Source organism: Microcaecilia unicolor, unplaced genomic scaffold (assembly GCF_901765095.1).
Source record: "Microcaecilia unicolor unplaced genomic scaffold, aMicUni1.1, whole genome shotgun sequence".
NCBI lineage: Eukaryota > Metazoa > Chordata > Amphibia > Gymnophiona > Siphonopidae > Microcaecilia > Microcaecilia unicolor.
In genome coordinates this window covers 7,673-26,936 of record NW_021963500.1, presented here as the reverse complement: position 1 = coordinate 26,936, position 19,264 = coordinate 7,673, and the positions used below count along the sequence as shown (strand labels likewise).

The following is a 19,264-nucleotide window of genomic DNA, read 5'->3' as shown; positions in this document are numbered from 1 at the left end:
GGGAATACCCGAGGAGGCCCTGCCACTGTCAGGATCTTCAATCGAGAGGGCCTGCAGGGTATCTGAAATAAGCGCTGGCAGCTCATCACGGTGGAAAATCCTCACCGTGGAGGGATCATCCAGATCCTGTGGTAAATCCGCACCCGACTCTGGTTCCTCAGACCAAGAACGTCGGTCAGAGTTCTCCGAATCCTCACACCCCGACCACGGGGGGGAAAAAGGTGCACCACAATCTGAAGAGGAATTAACCCTTCTGCGCTTATCTTTAGGCCAAGCATCCGGGAAAAAAGCCTCACTGGGCAGTCCCAGGCCAGAATCCATTTGGGGGGGGGGGGGGGGGGGGGGGGGGGGGGGCAGAGGAGCCTCAGGCGACCCTTGAGGGAGGGCTCTTTTCATCATGTATGCTTTATGCAGCAAAAGCACAAAATCCGGGGAGAAATCTCACCCTGGGCACCCAAATCCTGTCCAGTGCTAGCCACTCCTGAAATAACCTCATCTCGAGGTGCCCCACCCGGCTCAGGTCTCTCCGTGTCCACGGAGGCCGCGCCATGCGGTGTAAGCAAAATGGCGCCCGCTGCCAGCTCAGAGCGGGAAGAAACATCGCTCGCCATGCTCGGGCCGGCTCCTACGCCAATACAGCACGATTTACAGAGCCCTGCTGCTGATTTGCGCTTGCCACAAGTGGAACAGCGCTTTACATTGTCCGCAGCCATCGCCGAAAAACGGCGGTAAAATCCAAAATGGCAGTTCACGCCAAAATCGCCCCGATCGCGGGCCCACCCCGAAGGAGTTGGAAAACACTCTTACCTCAAAGGATCTAGTGTACAACTACGATCCTGCTGAAAATCAGGTAAAAAACCTCTGTTCCAGCGTCTCTGCGTTTAAAAACGCGAAGCGACTTTTTTTTTTTTTTTTTTTAAAGCTGTGAGGAAAGCAGAGGTATTGAAGACTCCGGAGGGTCAGATGAGTGGGAAAGGCAGGGAAAGGGCGAACCTATATGCCTGCATCCACTGTTGGTGGGTAAGGACAGGGAAAGCAAGGCAATATGTCCACATCCACAGATGTATGGGTAAGGCAGGGAAAGGGCTAACCTATGTGCCTTTAAAGTGAAGCTGCTACAGCCTCCAACACCCCGGCTAACAACTGGCAAGCCAGGAACTACCTCCCGGCAGATTTTTCTGGAGCTCGAACAAGCTGCAGCCACCCTGCTAAGGGAGATAGAGAATACTGAAGAGGCAGTGGAGCTAGCTGGCCAAGAGGGCACTGTGAAAGTTTGAGTGCTCTCTATCTCCCCTGCTGGTTCATGGACATAACCCATACGTAATGGCTTCATCTGCTTGATGACAAGGAAAGGTTGGTTTAGGTGAAACGCTGAAACCACCTTAGGCAGGAAGGAAGGCACAGTACGTACCGTTACTTCAGACTCTGAGAATTGCAGAAATGGGACTCGACAGGTCAGCGCCTGGAGCTCAGACACCCGTCTTGCCGATGTAATGGCCACCAAAAAGACTGTCTTTAGAGTCACATCCTTCTCCGAAGCTCGCCTCAGCGGTGCGAAGGGCGAACACTGAAGAGCCTTTAATACTAGCCCCAGGTTCCAAGCCGGACAAGGGGCCCGCACGGGAGGCCGGAGCACCCCTCTAAGAAATCTTGCAATGTCCGGATGCACAGCCAGGAAGAGGCCAGCGACCTTCCCCCGAAAACATGCCAAGGCTGCCACTTGAACACGCAGGGAATTATAGGCCAAGCCTTTTTGGGAGGGTGGTCTTTTTTTGTCACAGCCATGACTAAGGCATCCACTTTAGGCATCCCAAAACGGCCAAGTGCTCTTCACTCAGAGGGTAAAGATGCCCCATCGCCCTGGCCACTTTCAAGGGCCCCTCTGGGTCAGCCCATTGAGCAGAAATAAGCTTTTGGATGGAGTCATGCAAAGGAAAGGCTTGAACAGGCTTCTTAGTACTCACCATCCTCGGATTACCAGAGGAAGCCTCGCCTTGAACAGGATCATCAATAGAGAGGGCCTGTACGGCATCAGAGATAAGCGCTGGCAGCTCATTGTGGTGGAAAATCCGAAATGCAGTGGGATCATCCAGATCCAGTGGCAAACCGGCACCTTCCTCTGGCTCTTCAGACCACGAAGGCCTGCCAGATCCCTCAGAGTACCCACAGCCCGACGGGGGGGGGGGGGGGGGGGGGGGGGGGGGGGGGGGTGCGCCACTCTTCGGTGGGGAATTTACCCGTCTATGTTTAGCGTGCATCCAACGCTCATGGGCATCCACTTCTGACATCTGCCCTGGGCCATCATCAGTCGGAGGGAGACCAGGTAGCAACGTAGTGTCAGACATCTGCGGCAGAGCTCTTTTCAGCATAAAGGCTTTATGTAAAATAAGCACAAACTCAGGGGAGAAAAACTCAGCCTGACCTCCCATCTCCAAATTAGGAGCTTCTGGGAACGGAGCTCCTCTAGTAGCCTTGGCCCGAGGCGCCCCTCTGCTCAGACTCCTTCGCAACCGCGGGGGTCGAGCCTGCAGCGCTTCCAAGATGGCACCCGCTGCCAGCTCCATTGAGCGGGAAGACTCATCGCTCGCCATGCTCGTACTGGCTCTACTGTCTATACAGCACGTTTTACAGAGCCCCGCTGCTGATCTGCGCTTGCCACAACAGGAACAGCGCTTAACTCCCTCAGCAGCCATTGCCGAAAAACGGCAGAATGAAATACAAAATGGCGGCTTCGCGCCAAAATCACCCCAATCGGAATGCTGTCCGCGGGCCCTCCCCAAAGGAGCTGAGTACCACTCTTATCTCAAAGGACCGAGTCCACCAAGCTCCGGTCACGCTGCACGTCAATAAAAGCCTCAGAATAGCAGCGCATAAAAAGCTCGTGTTTTTTTTTTAATGCTGTGAGGAAAGTTGGAGGCAAACAGCTACAGAGGTACTCCGGAAGCAGTAGAGAGTAGGAAAGGCAGGGACAGGGCGAACCTATGTGCCTTTAAAGTGGGCACCACCAGCCACAACACCCCAGCTCAACTGGCCAACCACAGGAGCCTCCCCAGGCAGAAATTTTCCAGGAGCTGAACAAGCTGCATCCTACCCTGCTGGGAAATAGAGAAATACTGAGAGGCAGATTGAGCTAGCCGTCCTAGAGGCACTATGGTTTTCAGTGTTCTCTATATCCCCCTGCTGGTAGGTGGACACAACCCATTCGTAATGGATTCATCTGCTGCATTATAATTAATTTTTAAACAAAGCTATCAAAACCTCTATAAAGCTTCTAGGGCTCAGGCAACATTAGATCAAAGCTAAATATAGTTTTTTGTCAATTGTCTACTTAGTACTGTCAAAATAAATAATTGCTTAATGGAAGAAATTAGGGGCAGTCATAACTATGACCACTGTCTCTTATCTGTTAAGAAACAGTTGTTTGAAAGCATATACATTTCAGCATTATGCAGTGCATAATTGGATAGAAACATTTATTTGTTCAGAAAGCAACAATAAGACTAGACCTACAAATCATAAAACTGTTTGCAGAACACATTGCTCTTGCATTTTTCATACACCTTCATAAAAATATCTTAAGAAATTCTTACTAAGCAGTAATAATGAAGTGTAATGTTGTGCTCGTTGTAGGTTTTCTTTTCTCCATATTTTTCAGGGCAATCATCTTTCCGTTGACAAAACACACAAGCTGTAAACAGAAAACATTTTTTAAAAAATAGCTTGCATAAATGCAAACAGAATATACATAACAAAAATTCCTTTTCCATAGTCTTAGATGTTATTAAAACAGCACATTAGGTTAAGTATCACTTTCAAAAAGCAGCTATGAATAACCATCCTTAATAACCTGCCCTAGAAGCACCCCTCCCTTTCCCAGGACCCCTAGGTCCTCCCCCCAAGGGTATGCCTTAGAGACAGGAGTGTTGCTCACACACTCCTTGCCTCCAGTGCCATCTTGGGAAATGGTGGTGCCCGACCCCATGCAGTGCGTTCCGGGATGCACCAAGCAGGCTAATCTGCCAAATAAGGGAATATTTAAGGCAGGTCTGGGGAAGTGTGTGGGTGCGTGGGGGGTCTGGAGGTATCACTGGACACCAGAGATGTTTTGCTCAGATTCTGCATCCAGACAACTGCGTTTCTGAGACTGCAATCCCTCAGCTGGGAATAGACAACCACTGGTGCCCCCCAGCAGCAACTCAGACTCCTACTTCTCACAAAAAACAGGAGGGGGCAGAGCACGTTTTAATATAGATAAGCTTGATGGAGGAGAATGACGAATTTGGGGGAAAACGGCATCCCTGCCGCAGCCTCCTCACTTGTGGTCGCCGACGACCCGCTCTGCGGGGTCCCCAGACCCATAGGAACCCCACCTCCGTCCTTCCCAGCTAAATCCCTGCTTAATTTGCCCGAGGAAGCAGAGGAGAATGGCAGTGAATCCGAGGAAGGCACCGCCAGCGAAAACAAAATGGCGCCTGCGTCCTCGCGCTCAGCCACCACACCAGAGAACCACCCAAATCTGTCCCCTTGTTTGCGGCAGTCTGGGCTGCACCCCCCCCCCCCCCCCCCGGCCCGAACGGCGCATCCCGCATTGGGAACAGCACTTAACGGCATCCGCCACCATCCCACACAATAGAGCAGAGAGGAGAAAAGTCACTCACCCCAAACGGAGACAGGATAAGAAACGGTACTCACAGCCCAGTGCAGTACTCCTGATTTCCTCCTCAGAAACAATTCCTGTGCCATACAAAAATATGCTGTAAAGGCAATGCTCTTTTTTTTTTTTTTTTGGTGAGGAAGTTTGAGCAGTCAAGGCAGCAGGGAATACAGTGTTCACAGGGTGAGGCAGGGACAGAACACCAGTATGCCTCCAAAGAGGGTCACTGACCACACATACCCCTGGTCTCAACGGGCAAACAGCCCAGGAGACTAAAATCCAGGAACTCAGGAGCTGGGACAGATCCGTCCACCACCTGCTGGAGACAGAGAATTGGTTTTAGGGCTGGTACTATGGTATAGCTCTCGATCTCCACCTGCTGGTAGACAAACACAACCCACTGGTTTCTGGATTCATCTGCTGCTGATGCAATGGAAAGAGAACATAAGCGTTGCCGTACTGGATTAGACCGAAGGTCATCAAGTTCAGTATCCCATTTTCAACGGGTGGTCAATCCAGAACAGTAAAACAGATTTTATGCTAGTTATCCTAGAAATAAGCAGTGGATCTTAATAAAGGTTCATGGACTTTTTTCTTTCAGGAAATTATCCATACCTTTTTTAAACCCTGATAAGCTAACTGCTTTTATCACATTCTCTGGCAACAAATTCCAGAGTTTAATTACATGGTGAGTGAAGACATATTTCTTCGATTTGTTTTAAATTTACTACTTAATAGCTTCATTGCATGGCCCCTAATCATAGTATTTTTGGAAAGAGTAAACAAGCGATTCACCTCTAACCATTCCACTCAACTCAGTATTTTACAGACCTCTATCATATCTCCCCTGAGCCGTCTCTTCTCTAAGCTGAAGAGCCCTAGCCACTTCAGCCTCTCTTCACAGGGAAGTCATCCCATCCCCTTTATCATTCTGTCGCCCTTCTTTGTATCTTTTCTAATTCCGCTAATTCATTTTTTGAGATGCAGTGACTAGAATTGCACACAGTATTCGAGGTACAGTTGCACCATGGAGAGATATAAAGGCATAATATTCTCATTTTTGTTTTCCATTCCTTCCCTAATAATTCCTAACATTCTGTTTGGTCTGAGATGATTCTGGCTTACACCTCCCGAAGATGTTCTCCCAATGGAAGAGAAGAGTGGACCAGCCTTGCATCATTGCGAAGCTTGGGAGGCATTGGGCACTCTAGCTGACCAAGAGAACTTCCTGTCTGCACAAAAGGAAGACTGGGATGCCTGAAAGCGGGACTTTTGACCATATTGCTGATGACCAGTCCAGTACTATCTGCTGTCTCAAATTCGAGCGCCCCCTGTAAAGGGATGACCAGAGGCGTTTTGCTTATCTTCTGGCAAATGCTGTGGCTTACTTTCCCCCAGTTCGTTTACAAGATCTTCTCCAAATAGCCACTTGCACCAAAAGGGCTGTTAACTAGACGTGACTGAGGTTATATCTGTTGCCCAATGCTGAAACCAGAGTTGCTGATGTGCCATGAAAGCAAAAGACATACTGCGGCCTGTAACTCGTATCATGTCATAAATAGCATCCAAGTAGGTCAACTCCAACTCCAGCTAAGCATTATGGTGCCCGTCTTGTGTTGCAGACTGCTGGTGCCACTTCAGGCATGCTCTAGCCAATAATGAGCTGCACACTGCTGCTTGAAGGCCCAAAGAGACCACTTCAAAGGATTGTTTCAGCTGATGTTCTAGTTTCCTATCCTGTAGGTCATTTAGGGCAATGCCCCCTTCCAACGGTAAGGTGGTCTTCTTAGTCACAACCATGAGTCCACCCTGGGAAACTGCAATTCCTCTCTCCCCTCCGGAACCAACAGGTAGATGCGATCCACGGCTCTTCTCTCCCAGCCCAGTGTCTGGTAAGACCTTTTTTGCTGTAGTCAGGTCCTGAATGTCTGGGAAGGCCTTGGGAAAGCCTTAGAAGGACCTCTAAGCTCCCTCATGATTAGCAAGGCTCCTCAATGGCAAGTACCGCATATGCCTCAAACATAAGAGTACCGACCTTCTCTTTGTGAAACAACCTCAGTACTTTCTGTTCATCCCCCTCCTGAACAGCTCCTTCAATGATGGCTCCTCTGAATAGACTGCAGCCACATCAGTTAAGGAAGGAGAAGCAGAGACAGACCTCCAGGAGCAGACAGATGAGGTTAAATGAGATCCCTTAGGAGCTGGAGGGGCAGCGGGATGAAAGCAACTCAACTATGTTTGCTTCAGTAAATAGCCCTGGTGTAAGAGCAATATAAAAACTTAGGAGAAAACAGAATCGGCTATAATGATTAGTTTCGACACCGAAAAGGCGTTCGATCGGGTCGAGTGGCCTTTTTTATTCACAACTTTAGATAAATATGGGTTTCAGGGGTGGTTTGTGCGAGCGGTTTCTGCAGTGTACTCGTCACCCCGAGCCAGGATGTGGGTGAATGGGTCATACTTGGAAGAGTTTGCAATCCGTCGAGGGACCCGGCAGGGATGCCCATTATCACCCTTACTTTTCGCTTTATATATGGACCCTCTGATCCGTGACATCTGCACATGTTCGGCAATTAAAGGAGTTCGGTTTGAAAATCAGGAATTTAAGGTGGCGGCATTTGCCGACGATTTGCTAATAATGCTCACAAAGCCTTGGGAGACGTTAGGTTACCTTTTAGAGATATTTAAAGAATTTGGGTCATATTCAGGTCTTAAGTTAAACTATGATAAATCTGAAGCATTAGCTCTTACTGCTGAAACCCGTAGAGCATGGCCAGGACAGTTCCCACTGCGATGGGCGGCGGAATCATTTCGTTATCTGGGTATCCTTCTACCAGCCCGGACTAAGGTGATTTATAGAATTAATATCCAGCGGCTGCTGAATAAGACCAAAAAGCAACTGGACGCTTGGAGAACTTTGACACTGTCACTGTCCTGGCGCCTGTGCTTAATTCGTATGGTAATCCTCCCAAGGTGGCTGTATGTGATGCAAACGCTGCCAATGCGGTTATTGGTGAAGGATATTAGAGTGTTTTATCGTATGGTTATGAACTTTTGTTGGGCGAATAAGAAAGCTAAAGTACGTATGCAGATGTTTCTGGGAGGATGGAGCCAGGGCGGGTTGGGTCTACCTAACATTAAATATTATAATTTCGCTTGTCTATTACGACATGTACGGGATTGGGTATTCTCATCAGGTTATCATACACCCATAGAGTTAGAGGAAAATTTTTTTAATCCATATCAACTGATTTCTCTACTGCAGGGAGACAGATCTTCTTTGCCACAGAGAATGAGAGGATCGGTGCTTCTGGGACCCTTACAAGAGGCCTGGAGATTTTTGGGGAAACAATTGGGTGGCGACCCACAAGTGACAGAATTATTAACTATTCAGGAAAACCCAACATTTCAACCTGGGATCGGGAACCCAGTGTTTAAACGTTGGGCATGGCGAGGTCTTACTAATTTAGGGGCGGTGGTAGATCGAACAGGCGCGATTAGACCACTGGAACAGCTGATCCCTCAAGAATCATTAAGCTGGGGAGACACTTTTGCCTATTGCCAATTGAAGCATTACATACAATCCCTAGACAGAGCGTCTCTTACTTACAAACTAGGGGGGAAGATTCAGACACTATTCGAGGAGACCTCGGAACAGGCTCCCTCTATCTCTGGTCTCTAGAAGAAAATATGGTCTTTGACACCTGGTAAAGATATGAGGCAGCTTAGACGGAGATGGGACGTTGATGTGGGATGTGACCTCACTTCCTGGGATATTACAGCTCATCTCAAAGGCATCTCACAAATAATTAGTGGGGCTGGATATAGAGAGTGCGCATATCGAATCATACACAGAGCATATTTCTCGCAGGTTCAGTTGTTTAGAGCGGGAGGAATTGAATAACCTACCTGTATAAAGTGTAATTTATCTGACAACACGCTATACCATGTGCTGTGGGAATGTGGGGTTATAAGATGTTTTTGGAAGCGGGTGGTGGCTTTTCTTTCCCTGATTATGCCGAGTCGAGTACAAGGCACGTCACAGCAGGTGGTGTTGGACTGTCCTGGTTCATTCAGGGGGCTAAAAGCAGATGAAGTTATGCTGTGTAGAAAACTTTGTTTGCTAGCACGAAAATGTATTTTACAAAAGTGGACTGTTCCGGATAGCCCTGAATTCTGGCACTGGCGCAGCCAAGTGCACCAACTACTGACTTGGGAAGCGCAAGAGGCTAGAGGTTCTTACAAACGCAAATCTCTATTTCTTAAGATCTGGAGTCCCTATATAGCCAAACTCACGCAGCGAGGTAGAAGCCTCATCCTTAATAAATTATGATTGAAGAACTTGAGTTCACACTGCTACCCATAGAGCATGTCACAAGGAGGGTATAGAGAGGGGGGGGGGGGGGGGAAGGATAGTTTCTGTAAAAGTTTGATGTTACTTCATCCAAATGTTTTGTTAAGGACCGCAGAGCTTTCTATTTGGTGTATGTTTATTGACACTTAAATGTTGTGAATTGTGACATCAATAAAAAAGTTAAACTATAAAACTTAGGAGAAAAAGATCCCGATGCAACTAAATGCTCTGTTGGGCAGTTGTGTTCCACACATGATCAGGCAGAAGCTGCTCCTCATTACTAGTCGACCCTGACAAAATAGGGCCCCTTCCCACACTTTCGTGCATTAACCTTTGCACCGGCCCTGCTGGAGAGCCTGAAGTCCCTGACACATTAGGATGCTGTGCCAAATCCAAAGACGTGATGCCACCAACCATTTCCCCCACGCCCTGCAGGATTATTGGCTAGTACACACTGCCACACTCTTGACGGCTGGGAAAACTGCTGAACTGCCTCCACGGGAGCTACTGTTCCCAACACTGTCCCCCTAGCATTGAGTCAGGATCTCTCCCCTGCACTAAGTAGAACTTGAAGCCCTACAGGTAGCTCCGAATCAAACTTTAGTCAAGACTTATCACCACTGGCTGCTCCCCTCCCCCCCTCGAAGCTCACCGACTCCACAAGTCTTATCCCAGGACACTGGGCTAGATTATTGGTCTGACCTACTATGGCTACTCTTATGAGAAAGATGATACTCTCCCCCATGCTCTCCAGTAAACCTCTTTCCTATTTTTTTAAAGGTTGTAGTGCTAGAAAAGGATAGCTGTACAGGAAACAGGGGAGAGAGGTAAAGGGAGGGAAGAAGTATATTCGTGGGGCACCAAAGACAGGGATCTGAAGCCTTCCAAATAGTCTCTGTAGACTCAAGCCACCCATAAAGCTTAACTGGGGGCCACCTGAACAACAGAACTAGAGTCTGAATAGTGTCCATCCACCTGCTGGAGATAGAAAATACTGAGGAGCTGGACTGAATTGTCAAGAGATGTGTCTCAGCTCAGTTTTCTATCCCCTATCTGGCTAGTTGATGGACACAACTATCCCACAGATTCTGGAATACTGGGAAGCTATGTAAAGGCAGAGGCCAAGAAAACAACAAGGCAGACGATCTGCAAAATCCAATGTGGAAAACAAACCAGCAGATCAGTATAATATCCAAAAAGCTTTATTGAAGATATCGTATATGAAACAATTGCCCGACACAGGCCGTGTTTCGCCCAACAATAGGGCTGCGTCAGGGGCTAAAATGAACAAATATATCAAATTATAAAACAGAGAATTCAAAAAATATAATAAAATATGCATATAAAAATGTATAAAACAATATGAATGCTAATGTACATGTAAAACAGACATGAATAAAAAAAATACATAGAGAGAGAGTCTATTGAATGAATATTTAAAAATATTTTTTAGAATTATAATTATAACATTAAAGTGTACATAGATATATATAAAATATATAAAACAATATATCAAATAATTTAAAAAATATATAAAAAATGTGTACATTATACATTAAACATGTTTTATAATTTGTTTTCCACCAAGGCAGAGGCCAATGCATGCCATGGCATGCATGAGGTTTTTGTTTTGTTTTTAAATGTCAATCCTTCTGTCAGTGCCTGAGCCAAATCACCACTCAAGCACTGACAGAAAAGTCCAGTGATATTTCAAGCAGACAATGCCCAGTAAGCTGAAGCACAGCCCGCACCTTAACACAGCCTTTTTCCAACTTGGCCCAGATGACATAAGGCAGACATGACATGGTGAAACGTTTGCACTGAATTATAAATCCAGCAAAAGTTACAGTCCACATGCCTGAAAGTGATGTTATGAAAATTATAATAAGGAGGCTCTGATAAATATACAAAATTTGGTCTGGTGAATCTGTCACTGCCTTTCAACAACATAGTACACCTTTGTGGCACAGCAGTCACTCTTTAGCCATGTTCAAAGGCTACTTACTCCCCTTCATACAATGCTTTAAACATACTCACGTGGACTTTGGATTACACAAATGCCATTTTCATTCATGTTAAGTTTACTTCTAGCTGCTTAATCCAGAAATGAGAGAAAAATAAATTTCACATCTGAGAAAGAAAAGTAAATAACCAGAGATCAGTATATGTGTTCCAACTACAACAAAATTATATTATATTGCACACACACAAGCTTTTAAAAACAAAAACCTCAACACTGTTAAAACTATGCATATACATATATTTTATAGCATTTTTACTTTTTGCCTGACCAAGTCTGGTGAATTTCAGTATGGCAATCGCAAGGTCAAAGATATCCTGAATGTGAAGCTTAATCTGACTGTCCATATCAAGGTAGAAAACAAAATGCTAAGCTGAACCAGATATCAGCACCATGACAGTGGCAGATAACACATCCCTTTCCTCTTCTCACTGTGCCAAGCATCAGATCTAGTCCAGGTTCACTACCATCTGCCCTGCAACAGGTAGTAAGTACCAGCCTCCACCATACTAGTACACCACCTTGCCACTTAAGGTGGAGCTTATTTTTGAAGTTTGTAAAAATGACCGTCTTACTCCATAATTTTCCAACATACGACTCGCTTCAGATCTCGTATATGGATTTGAAACAATACCCACTTTCATGTTTCATTCCACATGGTTTTTACAAATCAGCATTTTTCACAACAGTATTCTCCGCAATGAGATAGTTTTGAGAGAAGGCATAGAGGCATCTGTGATGTGCATTAAGTGATAAGGGGATATGTGTACATGTATATATGAATGCATATGTGTGTGTATATATTTGCACACGTACATAACCTTTTCTGTCCTACATAAACATATTTTTAACACTTTGTTTAGACATAATTTATCCATACGCTCTGCATCTTTAGCATATATGCTTCATTAAATGTTATTTATCTATAAGGGTACGTACCAATCTTCACTGTCAACGTATTATTTTTATGGTTGAAGAGTATTTTATGTGTAAATACATATATAAATGTATGATTATGCATAGAATTATGTACACAAAAATTGCGTTTTTCTTTATCCGACTACTTTTCTATTTATTTTTTGGCTTGCACTATGATTGCTATCTGGTCTATATACAAGAATACTTTAAAAATATTTTTAATATATTTTTTAAATATTTAATGTTTTATTTGCAATTTTGATTAAATATTAGTAGTCATTGTCTGTTTTTTTATCTATATGTGTATATGTGTGTTTTGTAGACTCCTGATGCAGGCCTAACGGCCGAAACACATTTGTGTCGAGTCTTTTTTATCATCAATAAACAACTGCTTTAAGAATTAATCCCTCCAGTGTTTGGTTTTCAGTGGTCAAACATGCCATTTTCTCTTATACCTGTATATATGAAGAAACATTTCAGGCAAAACATCAGTTAAATTGATGAACTTTTAACTGGTAACTCAACAACACTGTTATGAAGTGTAAGGTTTCTGGACTGAAGTTTCACTTGCACCTAACCGGAGCATGGATATAACCAAAGTGACCACATTCAAAGCATTATTTCAGTAACCATACAGAGCCAGGGTAGCACAATTTATTTATTACTGTTATTGGACAGTCAACAATTTTCCTTTCATGCTAAACGTTGTAAGGTCAATATAAATAAGTCACACACAACTAGTGTGTTAAATGGCAGAAACAAAATCTGTAATATAGTTTTCTGTACAGTGTTTTGTCTATTTGTGTTGTAGACAAGGTCAAGCAGGTCATAATAATGTTCATAGCTCTGGCACACATTACCCTCTAGCCCTCACGTTCCATGTCAAGTCAACCAAAATTTGGAAAACCTTCCAACTTCAGAATGGAGATCAATATATATGATGAAAAACTGCAAGGCTTCTACCTTCAATGGTTTCAGATATCAGCTTTCTATTCAACCCGGGGGGGGGGGGGGGGGGGGGGGGGGGGAATCGACAGTTCATGGCCAACTGAAAGTTTGGGCATCTTTTGGGTCTTGATAATCCTATCATTAAGTGTCCTACAGCTGTGAATTTGCACTACTTATTCAGAATTTTCTGTACATTCAGAAACTGCAACCCACTTTGAGCTGGGACACATGGTTTTTGGATATATTTTCAAAAATGGGATATTATTCAATCTCACCTAACAAATGCTACTTTCAGCAAGCCACTGTGCCAAAGATATTAAAGGAGTAAAGCTGGGTAGAAATCACAGCAGGGGAAAACCAGAGTTTCTCTAAACATTGCCTCTCAATGGCCATATCATAAGCCAAAAGGGATCCAGATCTTTCAACTCTACCAGCTCATGCTGGAACAGACCCCAACCCTTGAGCAACAGAAGAAGGTTCTCCACCAGCAAATGCCCAATATTCACATACCACAGTCAGCAAGGTCAATCCAGTGCCACCAGAAAGACCAGATGAGGATGACATGCAATCCTGTGCAACATGTGACCAATGAGAGGCCATGGAAGGAAGACAGAGGCTGCACTACTGGCCAAGGCAGTTCCAGGACATCTATGCCCTGAGAGGTAGGATCCCTCTGTCAGCTGAAAAAGCACTCCACCTTTGCATTGGCTCTGGATGCCTTCAAGTTAAAGGAAACACCAGCGTTCCACAATGAGCTGAAAGACCTGAAGCCCCAGTTCGCATTCTCCCAGATCCAGGAGAGCAACTGAGAAAATCTGTTTGCACATTGTCCTTGCTCACAGTATGGATGGCAGAGACAGACTGCCTATGTGTTGCTGCCTACTGACAGACTCGTTGCCTCCATGGCCACCACCTGACTCCTGTTGTCATCCTGCTTGTTGATGTATGCCACCGGCATGGCATTTTCCGACATCACCCTGTTGGTTTTCCTTTCCAGAAGCGGCAGAAACTCCATCAGGGACAGACACACTGCCCGTGTCTCCAGGTGACTGATGGATTAAGATGCTTCCTGGCTTGACCAGGTGCCCTGAGCCACCTATCTAAGACAGTGAACTCCGCAACCAAGGAGACGCGTATCCGTGGTGACAAGAAGAACTCCTCTTGAAAGGTTCACTGGACTGTCCCACCAGACCAGACTGAGCCTTGCCTTGGGTAGGCACTGAAGGCAGCAATGGAAGGCCTGAGAGACCAGAGCCCACCAGGACAATAGGGCCTGCTGTAGAAAGCGCTCATGAACCCTTGTCCATGACAGCACCTCCAGAGACACGGCCATGGAGCTCAGAAGCTGTAAATAGTCCCAGGCCATGGGCCACAGAGGTTCGCACACCTGGTGCCCCTGCAGCTTCTCCACCCACTCCTCCAGAAGGAAACCCATTCTCTGGATTATGTTGAAAGGACTTCCAGGTACTCCAGAACCTGAGACGGAGTGAGGTGGTTCTTGAGCCAATTCACAACACAGCTCAGACACTCCAAGACAGATGACCTAAGCGGTAGCGTGACTGGCCTCCGTAACTGAATCCATCTGAGCGGTAGCCTGACTGGCCTCCGTGACTGAATCCATCTGAGCGGTAGCCTGACTGGCCTCTGTGACTGAATGCACTTGAATCAGCCTATCGTCCAAGTACAGGTGGACCTGAACTTCCTGGCACCAAAGATGCGCAGCGGTGGTGGCTGACAGTCTGAAAACAAAAGTCAACAGCAGCAATATACAAAGGGCGGGACTCTGGATTATCTGTTGGGACTAACAGAAAATTATCATGCGAGAACTAATTTTTCCTTCCATAGCATCCCACAAATCAATCCAGAGACTTGCGAGATGTACCAAACAGTCCTCAAGTAGGACAGGGCAGACCCAACCCAGCCTTGAGAACCGACACACCGAACACCGTGTCGTGCCGCCACATCCACTATATAATGCTTAGAAAACGTATGGACTGAAGCCCACGTGGCAGCTCTGCAAATGTCTTCCAAAGAAACCAAGAACGATTCTGCATGAGAAGTTGCTTGCACTCTTGTTGAATGTGCTCTTACCTGTAAGGGAGGAGACCACCCCATCGATAAGTACGCCAAAACTATTGCCTTCCGTAATCAGTGGGCCACGGTGGCTTTCGAGGCCATATTTCCCTTCTTGTGACCCGCAAACAGCACAAAAAGATGATCCGAATGCCAGAAGTCATTAGTAACTTCCAGGTAACGGAGAAGGATGTGTCAGACATCCAGGCAACACAGTACTTTAATTCTCACTGTAGTGCTCTCGGCGAAACGGTGGAAGCACTAGCAACCGACTCAATGCGAGATCACATTGGGCAAAAAAAAGAAGGCCCTATCTGAATGCACACTCCTGCTTCCATGAACTTGAGAAAAGGGTCTCTGCAAGACAGCCCCTGCAGTTCTGATATTCGCAGAGCTGAGGCGATAGCTACCAAAAACACTGCCTTCAAATTAAGGTCCTTCAAAGTCAAACTATCCAAAGGCACATGGCCCTCAACATGAGGTTCAGGTTCAAGCTCAGTACCACCGGCAAACAAGGTGGCCGTAGATGGTTCACACCTCTCAGAAAATGAGCCACATCCGGGTGTGCCAAAAGAGAAACACCATGAGACAGGCCCTGAATCAAGCCAAGGTCACTACCTGAACCTTCAAAGACTCAAAAAGACTTCTTCAGCCCATCCTACAGAAAAGAGAGGATGACACTTATTAGACTGAGAAAGCTTTCTAACAGAAATTAGAAAATAGAATAGACATTTTGAGACCATGGGGCTCACCACATCTACCACCTGCTGTAGACTGAGAATACCGGCTCTTATTGGCTGCCTCGAACTCAGTCTTCTCAGTCTCCACCTGCTGGTAGAAGTGCACAACCCATTAGTCATTCTGGGCCGGTCCGGAGGGATGCTAAGGAAACCTCCATTTGAGGTCAAGACTTGGATGGGCTCTCCATAAGTGCATTGGGGGGGGGGGGGGGGGGGGGGGGGAAAGAGAAATGAGCAGGGAATAGCAAGATAAGAAGCATAACATTCTGCTCCCTAAACAAGACAACTCTGTCAGTCACTTCACATCTGTATACTATATCACTATGTGCTCTTTCCCCAATCGTCCGATGTTCAGAACTCTGGTGCTATAGTGATCAGCAACCAGGAATAGCGCAGAAAAATAGCTCCCCAATGCTCAACACTAATTGCATGCAAATAATATGCACGCTGCGAGACAGAGGAGGAAACTGCCTGGCGCATGCGTACAAGAGTTTTGCAGAACACGTAGCTCTTGTGCACATGTGAAAGGCAAACCCGGAAATTAAGCATACATTGGCACCGTTCCTATGTGCCTTTAAATATAAGCCTTTCAATTCTTTTTTCACTGAAGGCTTATATTTAAGCGCAGAAAACAGGCGCCATGTGCCTTCATTTTCGGAGTTGCTCAGACTCGCACAAGTGTTTCTCTCACTCTCAGTGCTTAGAGGCTTCTTTCTGCTTCCAAATTCAATCAAAACCAGCAGATTTTAAGGAGAAAATCATGGGAAACCCTCTCTTCAAATACCTTAACATCAACTCCAAGCTGGCATTAGGTTTCCAGCGGTAAGGGTGGTTCTCTTAGCATTGAGGGAATAGGAGATGACCTCATTACCATCCGTTTGACTACATTTAAATACTATTTGCGCTAATCTTTGGTACATACATTGTTTCCTGTGCTAGAGCCCTCTGAACATTGTGTGCAGATTAACACCAGCACTAGTTCAGTGCTAATCAGCTCTAGTGCCAGCATTAAGTTCTGAGCATCAACCCATCAGGTACTTAAGCATTATGCTTCAGTAATGTATATAACTTTATCCAAGTGCCATTTTAGGCTCAGAGGCATAGCTAGGTGGCGTGCAAGGGGAGCAGCTGTTTCCCCCAAAATAATTTTTGAATAAAATGGTGTGGATCAGTCCTTAAGCTTCACACTAATGCCTATTTTAGAAAAGGTCTGCTCCCAGACATCAAAACCTGGCTACGCTTCTGTTTAGGATCCCTTAATTACCATAAACACTAACCCAATATCTTTCACCAGCAAAAGTAACATGAACATTGTAAGTGCATCTGGGTATTTAATAGTCGAGACTGGTAAGCCTTTCAAAACTCAAAATATTCCCGACTTGTATGCATGTACTTTATATCCATGATAGAGAATGACACGGGGACAGAGCCCATGTGGATGGAGTGGGAAAGGGACAGAGACAATCTTTGTCCCCATGTCATTTTCTACTTTGAAGTCTGTTGATGAACTGGACTGTTATTTATGTTTGAGTTACGTAGATGATGATATTTTGATTTTTTGGAAAAACAAGCAAACATGTTGGCCACAACTAGCAAAATTTGCATGGAGGACCCTGTACATTCCTGCTACCAGCAAATCTTCTAAGAAGACATCTTCTATTGCATTAAGGACTGTAGAAGACAGGAGAGCTAGAGTGAATCCTGAGACTACTGATGACTTCTTATTCATCCACAGATTAAAAAAAAATCATAACAGTGCTTCATTGGGCATATTTTTCCCCTCTAGGGCATACAGAATGGGTTGTCTTTTGTACCCCTGGACATTTTAACAGGGTGAATTAGGTTTCCTTGGGGTAGTAGAAATCAGCTATTGTTGGGGTTGGAAGGCTAGAGGGTGGTGGGAAGGGTCATTATAGCTTCTCGTTGTTGTTATTGTTTTCTATTTGTAATTTATACACAACAGTTGTGCAGCACATTGTTCCTTTTTATACTTTAATAAAAAAGATTTAAATATAAAATAATGTGTTCAAGACTTCTGCAGATTAAGACAGGGCCTGCGGGTATGGGGTGGGGACAAAGACAAACTTTGTCCCCATATCATTCTCTAATCCATGAGTCTTAATTGGCTGACTGTTCAGTACTCCAGGCCAAAGTAACCAGATCTAATGCTCTAGCCCTTTGTGAATCATATGCTCATACTGTTCCCCATGGCACTACTGTGTAACAAACATCTATAGCAAGAACTGTTGTGATTATACTATAAACCGTATATGATAGTAAACGGAAAAATGGGGGCAACAGTAAGACTTTGTGTTAGAATAGCTATACTGGGTCAAATCAATGGTCCATCCAACAGTGGCCAATTCAGGTCACAAGTATCTGTTACATGGTGTATTAGAGAAGCCGAGAAAGAAAAACATAAGCGCTATACGCTTGCACACCCCCACTTCAATCACATCTCCACAAGTCACTGGGAACCCCATTTAATCTCCCTGTGAAACAGCGTTAGGGAAAACATTATAAGACCTACATTATTCGTAAAGCGATTGTATAGTAAAATTAAGCCTCTGCCAATTAAAATAGCTGTAAGAAAAATCAGTTTATACTACCAATGATCGCCTTTTGAATCTGTATTTCAGTGCGTGTACCAGTGTACCTAAAATCAAACCCACCTTAAAAATAATGCTGTGAACATGCATATGATACTGTATCAAAGCAAGAACTCATAAATAAATAAGAAACTCCTGGCCGGCATCCTAGAACGCACTTCATCTCCAGTAGCGGCTCTGTAAGTTTAACCCCCTACAATAGAGGCGACCACGGGAACAGCCTGCTCCACTCTTCATCGCTCACCCACCACCCCCGTCACTTACTAGTCTGTGTAGCATCGGTGGGTCGGTTGAGATATGATCCTCTAGTCAGCGCAGAGCAGCACTGCTCTCTGCCAGGTCTCTCTGGAACTGCTGTCCGTACGGTCTGGCTCTGGTTTTGGGCACGATTTAGGAGCAACCACGAGCTCCAGTGCAAACGTCGACCCCGCTTCCCCACTTTTCCAGAGGTACCCGTGAGGAAAATCTTCACTAACTCACAATACCTCTACGCTCACACACAAAGCCAAGGCAACATCCACTTTCAAATATTAACGCCCAGCGATTTAAACAGCAACATCCGCTCGCCTCCCGGAACTGACGAAGCCTAAAAGAAGGCGGAGCCTATCCCTAAACAGACCCATTTTAGAAGTCGACGTGACTTTGGAGGCGAAGACAGGGGCGGGTAGTGGTCAGAGAGAGGCTTGAAACGCAGCCAGCGACGTCTTTCAACTTAAGTATTTGACAACAAATACTTTAAGTTCGGAATCGTCGTTTACTTATTTACTGCAGTGCAAATTACGGTATTGCTCCGAGAGGTAGCTTACATTAGAAACCAATATAGTGTTCGCGCAGGAAACAGTGGTCTCTTAGGAATAGGGGGATGAGATTTGATAGACCGCCTTATTCCCTCTCCTCCTTTCTGTGGTTACAATCATCAAAGCATAATATATTTATCATATTGTACCT

At 45.4% G+C, this 19,264-nt stretch overlaps 1 protein-coding gene across 1 annotated transcript in view; it reads right to left on the bottom strand.

Annotated features, from left to right (window-relative positions):
* Positions 1-18,836, bottom strand: part of LOC115459370 (G2/M phase-specific E3 ubiquitin-protein ligase-like) — a gene marked incomplete at its 3' end in the record, with an annotated part of 76,523 nt that extends 57,687 nt beyond the window's left edge. The window contains exons 1-3 of the mRNA XM_030189205.1: positions 18,581-18,836; positions 11,046-11,138; positions 3,591-3,688 (exon numbers count right to left, since the gene is read on the bottom strand). Coding sequence (XP_030045065.1) covers positions 3,591-3,688; positions 11,046-11,082 — 135 coding nt within the window. The remainder of the gene's footprint in view (positions 1-3,590; positions 3,689-11,045; positions 11,139-18,580) is intronic.
* Positions 18,837-19,264: the final 428 nt, after the last annotated feature.